The sequence below is a fragment of the Heptranchias perlo genome, chromosome 31 (genome assembly GCF_035084215.1).
Source record: "Heptranchias perlo isolate sHepPer1 chromosome 31, sHepPer1.hap1, whole genome shotgun sequence".
In the NCBI taxonomy this organism is placed as follows: Eukaryota; Metazoa; Chordata; class Chondrichthyes; order Hexanchiformes; family Hexanchidae; genus Heptranchias; species Heptranchias perlo.
The window spans coordinates 12,004,933-12,018,327 of NC_090355.1; the positions used below are offsets into that span (position 1 = coordinate 12,004,933).

A 13,395-nucleotide genomic window follows, 5' to 3' on the forward strand; every position below is an offset into this window, starting at 1 on the left:
TAGCTGCTCCAAGGAAGTTTACCATGTGGGGACTTGCTGGTGTAAACCCACCTTCTATCATGCGTGGCAGAGAGTATTAATGAACCAACACGCTGCATCACTGTGCTGGGCATCCCCAATCTTCAGAGATTTTATTTTTGTTAAGGTACCACAATGGAAGCGATATTTATTGATTTACATGTAATATAAACTGACTCATTTTGATAGATACATATACAGAGTTATCACAATTATTTTAAATACTAATATGTCTCCTGTGGCCTTGCTGATAGAATCATAGAAGTTTACAACATGGAAACAGGCCCTTCGGCCCAACATGTCCATGTCGCCCAGTTTATACCACTAAGCTAGTCCCAATTGCCTGCACTTGGCCCATATCCCTATATACCCATCTTACCCATGTAACTGTCCAAATGCTTTTTAAAAGACAAAATTGTACCCGCCTCTATTACTGCCTCTGGCAGCTCGTTCCAGACACTCACCACCCTTTGAGTGAAAAAATTGCCCCTCTGGGCCCTTTTGTATCTCTCCCCTCTCACCTTAAATCTATGCCCCCTCGTTATAGACTCCCCTACCTTTGGGAAAAGATTTTGACTATCTACCTTATCTATGCCCCTCATTATTTTATAGACTTCTATAAGATCACCCTCAAACCTCCTACTCTCCAGGGAAAAAACTCTCAGTCTATCCAACCTCTCCCTATAAGTCAAACTGTCTGCTCACTGTGATTGCCTTGGCAACGGGCAGTAATCACCAGGCATTGTTCTGTGATTTTCAAATGCGAAGGATTCGAAAATTTCATTTCCACACCGTTCACCTGACGAAGGAGGAAGCCTCCGAAAGCTTGTGGAATTTAAAATAAATTTGTTGGACTATAACTTGGTGTATGTAAAATTGTTTATAAGTCAAACCATCAAGTCCCGGTAGCATCCTAGTAAATCTTTTCTGCACTCTTTCTAGTTTAATAATATCCTTTCTATGATAGGGTGCCCAGAACTGTACACAGTATTCCAAGTGTGGCCTTACTAATGTCTTGTACAACTTCAACAAGACATCCCAACTCCTGTATTCAATGTTCAGACCAATGAAACCAAGCATGCTGAATGTCTTCTTCACCACCCTATCCACCTGTGACTCCACTTTCAAGGAGCTATGAACCTGTACTCCTAGATCTCTTTGTTCTATAACTCTCCCCAACGCCCTACCATTAACGGAGTAGGTCCTGGCCCGATTCGATCTACCAAAATGCATCACCTCACATTTATCTAAATTAAACTCCATCTGCTATTCATCGGCCCACTGGCCCAATTTATCAAGATCCCGTTGCAATCCTGGATAACCTTCTTCACTAGCCTCTACAACCACCCTCTGTCTTCTGTCGTCAATCCAATTTTGTATCCAATTGGCTACCTCACCTTGGATCCTGTGAGATTTAACCTGATGTAACAACCTACCATGCGGTACCTTGTCAAAGGCTTTGCTAAAGTCCATGTAGACCACGTCTACTGCACAGCCCTCCTCTATCTTCTTGGTTACCCCTTCAAAAAACTCAATCAATTTCGTGAGACATGATTTTCCTCTCACAAAGCTATGCTGACTGTTCCTAATCAGTCCCTGTCTCTCCAAATGCCTGTAGATCCTGTCTCTCAGAATACCCTCTAACAGCTTACCCACTACAGATGTCAGGCTCACCGGTCTGTAGTTCCCATGCTTTTCCTTGCCGCCCTTCTTAAACAAAGGCACAACATTTGCTACCCTCCAATCTTCAGGCACCTCACCTGTAGCTGTCGATGATTCAAATATCTCTGCTAGGGGACCCGCAATTTCCTCCCTAACCTCCCATAACGTCCTGGGATACATTTCATCAGGTCCCTCCCGGTGATGGTGAGTTGGAGTAAATTGTATGTCTTTTAGCTGTGTTTGTTGTAATAAACTGAGAGACGTTGCAGCATCACCTTCGGAGCAAGTAAGAATAACAGGCCTTCTTGTACTATTGATTTTCATAGATGCCATCCTGTGGAGAAATTAAGAATAGCAATTACATTGTTAGCAGCTAAAGGATTTTATAAATACTAGTCAATCTCTTGTGGTGTTGTACACAGGAAGTGAAATGAAGTGCATTATTCAGGTCAAGCAGAATTAGAGATCAGGGGGATAAATGAACCAAGGAAAAGGGTGGAGGGAGAAGGCAGGAGAGAGAGGGCAGTTGAGAGAGGGACATAGTCCAAGTAAGGTTGAGGGGAGAGGGGGAAAGAGAGAGCAGAAGGGTGAGAGGAGCTGGATTGAGAAGGTGGACAGAGGGAGGACGACAGAGAGGGGAGTGGGAGGGAAGGAGGATTGGAGGATAGAGGATACAGGGGAATGGGAATGCGGGAGCAAAGATGTGGAAACATTAGTATGGTGGTGGGGGGGGGGGGGTGTTGGTGGTGGTGGTGGTTAAGATGCTGCGTGGCTCCTCCCTCCCACATTTTGTTCTCAATGGGGGTGGGGTTGGGTTGTGGCAGGGTTGGATTGGTCAGCACAGCGGGTCACGTGAATCCGGGCCGTCGAATGGCAGAAAATGTGCCTGGCCTGAATCAGATGAGCACGGGTGGGTGGGTGGTAGGGTGGGGGGAGCACAAAAGGACTTGCCACCGGGGCAGTTGCTCAGAATGAAATTTTTGACCATCTCCGTACTGTGGCCATTTTCTTGCCGGGACACTCTCATAATTGGAGGAGGAAAGGTTTAGCAAAAGTAACATATGTCGGAAGTGGCCAGGAGAGTAAAAATAGAACAAAGCTTCTATCCCTTTGCGTTATGGAGTGCTGTTCAGGACATAAGGGGGTAAGCTGATGCATTTCTTAACATGCCACGTAAATGGGCAGTCTTGGCTCCCCAAATGGCAAAGCAGTGTGCGATGCTGGTCATGGTGTTGGATACCGTAAATGTCTGTAGTTGAACCACTTTAACAGGAGTGCAACTGATTTTTGAGATCAGTGGGGAGGTCATCAACTATTGAATGAACTGACCTGCTAATAGATGAACATCTACTGTTTGAAGACCTAAAGAGAGGATGGAGTAGATTTTCTACTTACCGCCTGGGCAAAAAGCTGGTTTTGCGATTGGCTGCCTGTTATGGAAAATGCCCGATTATTATTTCCAATTTATTTTAAGCACTGGTGGCAAGTTGAAAATCTATCTCGATATTTAAGAACAGGAGTAGGCCATTCAGCCCCTCGAGCCTGTTCCACCATTCAATTAGATCTTGGCTGATCTTTATCTTAACTCCTTCTACCCGCCTTGGTTCCATAACCCTTAGTACCCTCGCCTAACAAAAATCTATCAATCTCAGTTTTGAAATTTTCAATTGACCCCTAGCCTCAACAGCTTTTTGGGGGAGAGAGTTACAGATTTCTCACACATCAGTCTGGGCTAAATTTGAAACTACTGATACATCATTGCCAGCTGATTTGTGTTATGACTAACCAATGTTCTAAATCTTGGAACATAACTACCTCTTTAAGTAATTGTGTATGGAGTCATTTGATGCATCTGCAGAGGCCTGAGGTTGAACATATGTGGTGGTCTCATAGCTTTGCAATGTACATGTTAATTCTTGATTTATTTCCCGAGTTTAAGAAACTGAGATCAAAGCTTATAATTGGACTTGTGACAACTTTGGCTTTATCTATGGGCATTAAGAGCCCTACAGGTAGAGCCTGTATTGTTTTATTGTATCTGTATTAGTTTTAATCAATTAAAAAGCTGTTTAAAAAATTACTTCTTTCACTTTTTTTGTGCCTAATTAAGCTTCACTCATTAACTAACTATGTGACAGGTACTACTATTCTCTGAACAAAAGGGCAGGCAGGCAACCTGCTTTCAAAGCCTGTTAATGACTGCTGTGTGGTGCGCAAGAGTGCCCCAGAGTGAGCGCCTCTCCTTATCGGGCTGCAATCAACCTCCACCAATTGTTATCGCCACTGTGATCAGGAAGTTCACCATTTGAGAACTTGCTAGTATACACCAATCCCTGATCATTGCAAGATGCAGAGGACAGCAGCACCAACAAACTGTGCCCCTAGGCTGCCAACCCTAATCTTTCATTCTTAAGTTTCATTTTCGTTAGGTACCACAATGGAAGCAATTTTTATTGATTTACATCTATATATTCTTAACAATCTTGTAAAGGGTCTTCATGTCTACAAACCTTACTTCCTGTTGTCACAGTTTTCGGTCGTGTTTTTGTGTCAGTATAAACCATTGTAAATTACTATGTCAACATTTCCCATTCAATTTTACGACGTTAATTGTCATGTTGTAATTTCAGAGAATGACCACTAGGTGGTGCTCTGCAAGCTTCTGATGGCTCTCTCCTAATTCTGAAACCAATTGGAATCTAAAAAAAACTATCAACAGACCTTGGACAATTTATTACTTTAATATGTCGACTCATATTGAATTTCAATGTGATGTTAGGTATTTACCTCTGCGGGATTGTCGTGAGACTTATTTGGAGCACTGGTACCAATACAGTAAGCACTCAACCCAATATGTTTTAATGTTGTGCTATTACACTTGTAAATAGTCTTAATTCAGCACCTCACGTTACTGCAATTGCCAATGACAGATCTGTGTGGTTCATACTGTTGTCTCAAAGTTTGGAAATGTAAAAGCTGTGATTGTACAGTTGGCTGTTTCTCACAGTTGAAATGAATAGAGCATAAAAGTTTTGTTTATCGGTCGCAATACTGTACCAAAATCTTAGTGAAGAAAAGCACATGTAGTGCAGCTGCCTGAAATTTTTACACGGCCAGCATTATGTTCCTTGTGACATACTACACATCATTTTACTAATGTCCATTCGCATTTCACCTTTCTTTTTTTCTTACTTTCAGAAACAACAGAATTGGGAAACAAGAAGGAACTCAAATCGATCCCATTTATTTCATACCTGTCAAGCTTATTGGGTGCCCAGATGTTGTCAGATGAGCAACCGATTACTGGTGTGGAGATTGAGTGCGAGGAGAAAGGACAGTGCCCCTCCACATGCCATCTTTGCCATCGGCAAGGCAAAGATCAGGCCAGTCCAACTCCTGTGCTGCTGGAGATCACCCGTATAGTACCACTCTACCACCTAATAGAGGGCAATGTCACGAGAGAGGTAAGTGTAATACACAGTACTGACCTCCAGCCCCACCTACACAGGGATTGAAGATTCAAATGATAATGCAGTTACATTACAATTTGCTGAACAAGCAAAAAAATAGCAGTGTAAATTTGTTGAAGAGGACTGAATAGTTTCTTCTTGTGGGGTTCACAATTCAAACGTGTACCAGAGATAGATGATGAAAGATGACCACGTTTTAAGGATTAGGAAAGAATTCTGAACTCAACAGCATTAGCTTGGTAAAAAATAGAGAGTGAATGGTAAAATGTGACTTGTTTCAGTAAAGAGTGCTGCAAAGGTGGAATTCAGACAGCATTTTCGGGACAATAGCGGGGGATTGGCAGCAACTCATATAAAAACAGATGATTTTGAGTTCAAGGTAAAGTGATGTCAGTGAAGGGACTGGAAAATATTTGGACTTTTTTTAGCCAGTGTCAGCATCAAGGATTCCCAGGTTAGGCGTAGCATGAGTTTGAAAACCTCCCTTTGCTCTCAAACAATGTGCTGTCGCCTCAACTGTTGAAGAGAATTACATCAAAGTAACATTTCACACATCAGCCACCTTTGTGGCTTCTCTGTTTATAGCTGCCAAGTTATGGGAAGTTTTTGCAATGTGTCATCACGCTAACTCAGTACTTAGTTGAGACTGGTCTAATGCTTTTCACTTGCCGTCATAGCTATCAGAGAGAGAAGAAAGACTTTTAGTAAATCAGACTGGGCTGGCTTTGAGACCAAGTTCCAGATTTCAAAGGGTAATGTTCAGGGCAGTCCCTCAGTTCTATATTATTAATGGATAGTTAGTATTCATCAGCTGCGAAGCAGAAACAAAACCCTTTCTTCAGTAACTGAAAGTTAATTCACACTGTTTGTTGTCAAGCAAATGATAAAATGGTTATTGAAACATTTTTCAAGGACAAGGATGAGTCTTTAAAAAGAAATACGTCTTTTGTGAGTTGTACTAAGGAACATTTTATGCAACTTGAAAGGTCGCCTTTAAATAAGTTACAACTCAACAATTTAAAGAGTTGCTGTCTTCAAGGGTTGAGCAAGGGTGAAGAGGCAGAAGATCTCTGCCATGTTTTTATCCCGACAATGTCATTATGTGAAGTGAAGGGTGATACATTTTGATATGATTTATGTCATCCCATCATATGTTTATTAACAAATGTAAAAGCTTCAACTTGTTCACAAAGACAATGCCCTTTTAATTTGCTTATTTGTCCTTTTTTTAGTGGGCAGTGCATTGCGTAAATATATCACAAATGAAAATGAATACCATGAACTTTTTATAGGACGGCATAAGTGGGGAGATTTAAATGCAAATGCGACTTAAGCACTGGATTTTGTGGGATATCGCTGCTTACCTCAGCCAGTATAACCATCTGTTATGTTGTTGCTTCTTGATTATGCCATCAAATAAAAGTCGTAGAGCATGGTTGTGAATCATAAATGCTGCATTTCTAAAATGATCTAAACCAAATTATTTTATATGCATATTTTTTCCTGACTATAGTTGCAACCACAAGAGGTTCACAGTGCTACTAATTGCTCTGGTGCTGCTTTCTCCCCCTCCCTCAAATGTTGAATTATCCTATGAATGCGACAGTAGTCATCTGTTTCAGTGAAGTTAGACATAAGAAAATACAACGCTTTGGTTTGCTTCAATTTTCTTCCCATCTCTCCTGAAAGCTTCCACCCTTTGGTGAATCTCCCTAGTGGCCACGCTTCACCGAGATAGTGAATGTTAGCAAAATATTCAACTGTGGAGGGGCACGGCGACAGGGCTCGATCTTTACCTCACCTGATAGCCACACACTTCCACCAGGGGGTACTAGAGAGCAATGAGGAGGAAGAACCTTGGCTGATGTTTTTTCCCCTTCTGCTGTCCTGCTGACGTCAACACAGACCAGGGATCAAAGCCGATACTTGCCTAATCTTTACAGCTCAGTGCTGCATCATTCAGTGAATTTACCAGTTGAGACTTTGGGGAAGCTCACGGAATACAAAGTTAGCAGAATACGTTACTGATCATGGGGTGTCCCATTCATTTTCTGTTAATGCACATCGTGCAGTTTGTTACTAGGATTTCATGCCATTTGTGGCTAACAAACTTAAACTGAGCAGAGGCGTCTGATTCTAGGTTGGTGCTGTGTTTGACATCTTGGACCCAGGTTTTGCTTTCCCGACTTCACATTTCTTTTTTCTGTGTAATTAAATCCAGTTAGTTTTACGTGTCAGGCGTTGCTTCCTCCTCCAGCTCATTCCTTCCCAGTAGCTCAAAACAGTGAAACTCCTTATTTCCCTCAGTCTTCTTTTCCTTTTACAATCTCTAGGCCTTAGAAATCAATGGCCAGCTTTGCCCATCCATTATATCTTGATTTACCTCATCTTTTTAACATTGGTGAAATCCTGCACTTTCTGAACTTGCAGAGCTTGCTTCAATGCTAAAATATATAATAACATAAATGTGATCGACCCTGGCAAGGGAATTTTTTTTATTGTTGTTTCTGCAACTTATAACAACAACGTGCATTTTATATAGTGCCTTTAACATAGTAAAGCCCCCATAAGCACTTCACAAGAGCATAATCAGACAAAAATTGACATCGAGCCAAAGAAGGAGTAATTAGGACAGCTTGGTCACAGAGGTAGATTTTAAGGAGCATCTTTAAAGCAAAAGAGAGAGGTGGAGAGGCTTAGGGAGGGAATTCCAGAGCTTAGGGCCCAGACAGCAGAAGACAAGGCCGCCATTGGTGGGGCGAAGGAAGTGGTGGCTGCACAAGAGGCCAGATATAGAGGAATGCAGAGTTCTTGTTGGGTTGTAGAGAAGGAGGAGGTTATAGAGATAATAATTTGGGCGAATTCAAGAAATTCTTGTTCAAAAAGTTGAAACCTACATTTTGCAAAAGTTATCAGTGGATTTGTATCGGTCTCTTTTTGACAGCAAGTATTCCGTTGCTTTCAAATAATAAAAAAAAACTAAGATTCTGTTTTTGCAAAAGGCATTAAATTAATGCAGCCCTCTTCACAAGCATTTTTGAAAATGACTGAGTATAGTAACTTGATTGTGTAATAGTTTACTATTTTAGTTTTTTTTGTTGAGAAACATTGGCGACAAGCGAAGACACATAGTGCAGAACACAACAAAAGTTGAAACAAGGAAAAAATTAAGAGGGAAGACAAGATAAGTCAAGAACTGGTGTTTACGTAACCCCAAACTTGGATTTAAATCACATACATGTAGGTTATAAGAGAAAGGGAAGACTGAGAAATTTAAGGAATTCCATGGTCAGGAGATGTTGGGATAGAATGAGTTAAAATAGAAATTGGTGTGATGAGTCTTGACTCAATCTAATTGAGTTCTGGTTGTCTAATTTGTGCATGTTTTTCAGTATGCTGACAGTGAGTGGATTATTCACAAAGAGTCTCTCAAATTTTGCAGCATTGCAAATTAAATTGATGAATAATTCAACCAAGCTCTTGAAAAGAAGTCTAAGTTTGCACACAGTTGACCAATGATTCTTTCTGTCAACATTTTGGCTGGAATAATTTGACACATTCCCAAAATGCATAAATAATTCCGATGACACATTTTCCTCCCCAAGATTACTTGACATGTTGAACTAAATTGATTTAATTAGATAGAAAAATGCTGAAAAATAACATGAATGGAGGTCCATGTAAATGGTTATTTGGTGAATTCATGCTATAATAGGAATTATTCAATCTGGTTTGACTACTTAAGTGACTTTGATATATTTGTGTTAATAGCATCTATGTTTTGTTAATTAAAATGGAGTGGGAGGTTAATTTGTTATTTTATGTGACTGCTATTAGAGCTAGGCCATTTAGGAGTGAAATCAGTAAGCACTTTTTTACCAAATGGGTAGTGGAAATCTTGAGCTCCCAATCGGCTGTGGGTGCGGATAACTTGAAATTTTCAGGATTGGGATTGTTAGATTTTTGTTAGGTAAGGGTACCAAGGGAAATGGAGCAAAGACAGATAAATAAAGTTGAGGTACAGAACAGCCATGAATTAACTGAATGGCAAAATAGGCTCAAAAGACTGAAGGCCTACCCCTATTCCTATGGTCTAAATGTTTTTCCTCCAAGTAATGCTGATATTGCTAGGCTGTACAGAAGTAAGAAGAATTATGGAAACTTGGATTTTATTTTCTAAATTACTTTTTGCTTCTGAAATTGGAATGTGAGGAATATCTTCTTGAGGCTGTAAGTTAAACAAGATATTTGGCTGTATGTGGGAAGAGCTGGTATCCAGATGCATGACAGTGGTATTAATGACATCACTGGTGTGCAGTCCTAATCTATTTGGCTTCGTATCGATGCTAAACTTGTTTGGTGTAAATCAAACCTCAAAGCCGGATCTGACTCCTAAGTGAAGCAGAGTGAGAATAAATCCTCCAGGGAGTCTCACACTTTTTCATTCTGACTGACTCCAAACTCAGGCTGCGTTCACATTGTGTAAATGCACCCTTAGAGACTCACATTGAAGGTAATAAAGTACAGGTAGAGATGGTCTTTGTGGAACACAATAGGTTCAACTGTTTGGCACCATGGGATTGCCATTTGTGGGATGGAACCAGCAGAACTGAATAACAGATGAATATCAGACAATGGGGTCACTGAGAATGCAATGCATGATATGCACATACAAAAAAGGGAGGAGAGAGATTTTGGAGTAAAGATAGTCGTTAGAAGCCTCACTAACAAATCTGTCCTGCAGTTTTAACGAAAGAGAGGTGCAAACGACGATGGGTCTCGAGAGGTTCATTGGGGATTAAAAATTTAAGCCATATTTACAGAAATCAACAGCTACAATGAGTCTTATTCCTGTAACAAATGTCACCTTAACAATCGGGGCAGTTTCGCATATGTGGTCATGTGCTAGATTGCACTCAAGTAACGATATTAATACAGTCCCCACCATTTACACCATCCACTCTAATCCTGGACAACCGCCTTTATCGGGCAAATAGCCCTAACCATTTGCCATTACCATAGGCGTCAATTACAGAGGCGCCTCTTAAACCGTATTCAGCGCGCCGACTATTTTGGGCAGTTCAAGCAGCTCTTGATTACCCGTCATTAAGTTGCTCACTGTTTGCAAGCAGGACTTCCGTTTTGAGCGTGCCTCAATTAATTTTGCCTCACTGAAAAAACGTTTCTTGAAGTTTGACAAGAGGAAATGACTTTAAAAAGCCTCTAGAATACCCTGGCCACCGCTGCGAGCCCTTCTTGCTGGTTTGCTGATCTTGACATCTTCCGGCTCTGTTTTAAAATTAAATATTAAATACTCCGAGGACGTGTTTGAAAAATGATCTGAGTGCAGCAACATGTTTTGATAATGCTCCCGTCTGCTGCTTTTGTTCATTTTTGGTCGGGCACTGTTAAATTTAATTTTGATATAACTTTGACAACACATGAATTTAAAGGACACATTGTTAAGCCCCTTGCTGAGTCCCTTTGGCAACTTTAGGTGATAGTTGTGATATGGAGTTGAGTTGTATTACTGGGGAGGCAGGACTGGCTTCACTTCAGCTGGTATAGCGGGCAAATTGCACTCACATGAACAAGCCTGCTATCAGTGGTGAAGACTTTACTTTCATTGATAAAGCAACTTATACATTGAAACATCTCAAAGTGCTTTCCACAATGATATTTTGAAGCACACTGTTGTCATGATAGTTATAAGAATATAAGAAATAGGAGCAGGAGTAGGCCATACCGCCCCCCGAGCCTGCTCTGCCATTCAGTCAGATCATGGCTGATCTTCGACCTCAACTTAATTTTTCTGCCCGATCCCTATACCACTTGATTCCCCTAGAGTCCAAAAATGTATCCATCTCAGCCTTGAATATATTCAATGACTCAGCATCCACAGCCCTCCGGGTTAGAGAATTCCAAAGATTCACGACCCTCTGCATGAAGATAGTTGAATCACACCAATTTTTCTGCTCTAAACCCTTGTTTCTTCAAATCACACACTTGAACCTTCGGTTGCTCACCGACACAATTTGCACGCTACTAGACGGTTTTACACACCAGTAGTGTTTTCATTTAAATAAACCAAGTTAAAATGAAATCATGAAATAAAATATTATAGTTTATCCAGCAATGTCGCACCTCCGTAACACAGGGTACAATATTATGGTATGACACCTGAGAATATGTTATTGTGTTATAAGAAAGAAAGACTTGCATTTATAGAGCGCCTTTCACGATCTCAGGACATCCCAAAGCGCTTTTCAGCCAACGAAGTACTCTTGAAATGTAGTTGCTGTTCTAACGTAAGGAAACGCGGCAGCTAATTTGTGCACAGCAAGGTCCCACAAACAGCAATGAGACATCCAAGGTGTTGTGCCTGTGTAACGTGATATGTTACAGCGATAATATTGTGAGGCTCTGTGACTGATGTGGAGTCACACTAGATGTTAACAGGGGTTGGGGATTCGGCTATAGCACTATAGTCCTGATTACCTAACTCGCTCTCACCACTAGCAGGGCTCTGTGCTGGCAGAGCCTCGCAAAATTGCAGAACCCATATCCATGTAAGCTAATGCTACCATGGCCCCTTTTACCATTATAAAACTGTGACACACCTCCTTCTTTGTGTCACGTGGTGTGGATAACACAAAGAAATTTCAGCTATAATTGTGGTTGTAGCAGAAAGTGTTATTTCCACTAATGGAAGAGCTCCTTCAAGGCAGACCAAACTCAGTTGTGTTTATTAATTAAAAAAATGATTTGTGTGAAATCACAATGTGTCATTAGCATATGAATGATCAATACATCACAACAACAATTTGCTTTTGTATAGCATATATAATGTATTTATATACCATAGTAAAACATCCCAAGGCACTTCACAGGAGCGTAATTAGACGAAAATTGACACCAAGCCAAAAAAAACATTAGGACAGGTGACCAAAAGAAAGAGGCATTAGGTGACTAAAATTTTGGTCAAAGAAATAGGTTTTGAGAAGAGTCTTAAAGGAGGGGAGGTGGAGAGGTTTAGGGAGGGATTTCACATGAAATCCCTTTGTCCACTATTTTAACGGATGTTGCACTTATTGGGATGTTGAAAGCTGGTATTAAGATGTATCATTGTAGTTGAGACTGATCTTGCCGTTACTTTTTTCAACTTGGTTCAAATACTGATACAACAACAACAAAAACATGCATTTATATAGCGCCTTTAACATAGTAAAACAAACCATGAAGCATTATCAAACAAAATTTGACACATAAGGAGATATTAGGACAGGTGTCCAAAAACTTGGTCAAAGAGGTAGGTTTTAAGGAGCGTCTCAAAGGAGGAGAGAGTGGTGGAGAGGTTTAGGGGGGGAATTGCAGAGCTTAAGGCCTAGGCAGCTGAAGGCACGGTCACCAATGGTGGATCGATTAAAATCGGGGATACACAAGAAGCAAGAATTGGAGGCAAGCAGAGATCCCGGAGGGTTGTAGGGCTGGAGGAGGTTACAAAGAAAGGGAGGGGTGAGGCCATGGAAGGATTTAAAAACAAGGATGAGAATTGTAAAATTGAGGTGTTGCTGGACCGGGAGCCAATGTAGGTCAGTGAGTACAGGGGTGAGGGGTGAACAGGACTTGGTACATGTTAGGATACAGGCAGCAGGGTTTTGGATGATCTCAAGTTTATGGAAGGTGGAAGATGGGAGGTCAGCCCGGAGAGCATTGGAAAAGTCAAGTCTAGAGGTGACAAAGGCACGGATGAGGGTTTCAGCAATAGATGAGCTGAGTCAGGGTTGGAGAAGGGCGATGTTACGGAGGTGGAAGTATGCAGTCTTGGTGATGGAGCGGATATGTGGTCGGATGCTCCTCAGGGTCAAACAGGACGCCATGGTTATGAACAGTCTGGTTCAGGCTCAGACAGTGGCCAGGGAAAGGGATGGAGTCGGTGGCTAGGGAACGGAGTTTGTGGCAGGGACCGAAGACAATGGCTTTGGTCTTCCCAATATTTAGTTGGAAGAAATTTTTGCTCATCTGGTACTGGATGTCGGACAAGCAGTATGACAAATCAGAAACCGTGGAGGGGTCAAGAGAGGTGGTGGTGAGGTAGAGCTGGGTGTCGTCAGCGTACATGTGGAACCTGGTGTTGTGTTTTTGGATGATGTTGCCGAGGGGCAGCATGTAGATGAGAAATAGGAGGGGGCCAAGGATAGACTCTTGGGGGACTTCAGAGGTAACAGTGCGGGTGTGGGAAGAG

At 41.4% G+C, this 13,395-nt stretch overlaps 1 protein-coding gene across 6 annotated transcripts in view; it reads left to right on the forward strand.

Annotated features, from left to right (window-relative positions):
- Positions 1–13,395, forward strand: part of LOC137300495 (astrotactin-2-like) — a 1,223,335-nt gene that overhangs the window by 808,531 nt on the left and 401,409 nt on the right. For all 6 annotated transcript variants that reach the window (XM_067969577.1, XM_067969574.1, XM_067969575.1 and 3 more), the window contains one exon: positions 4,879–5,144. In XM_067969577.1, coding sequence (XP_067825678.1) covers positions 4,879–5,144 — 266 coding nt within the window. The remainder of the gene's footprint in view (positions 1–4,878; positions 5,145–13,395) is intronic.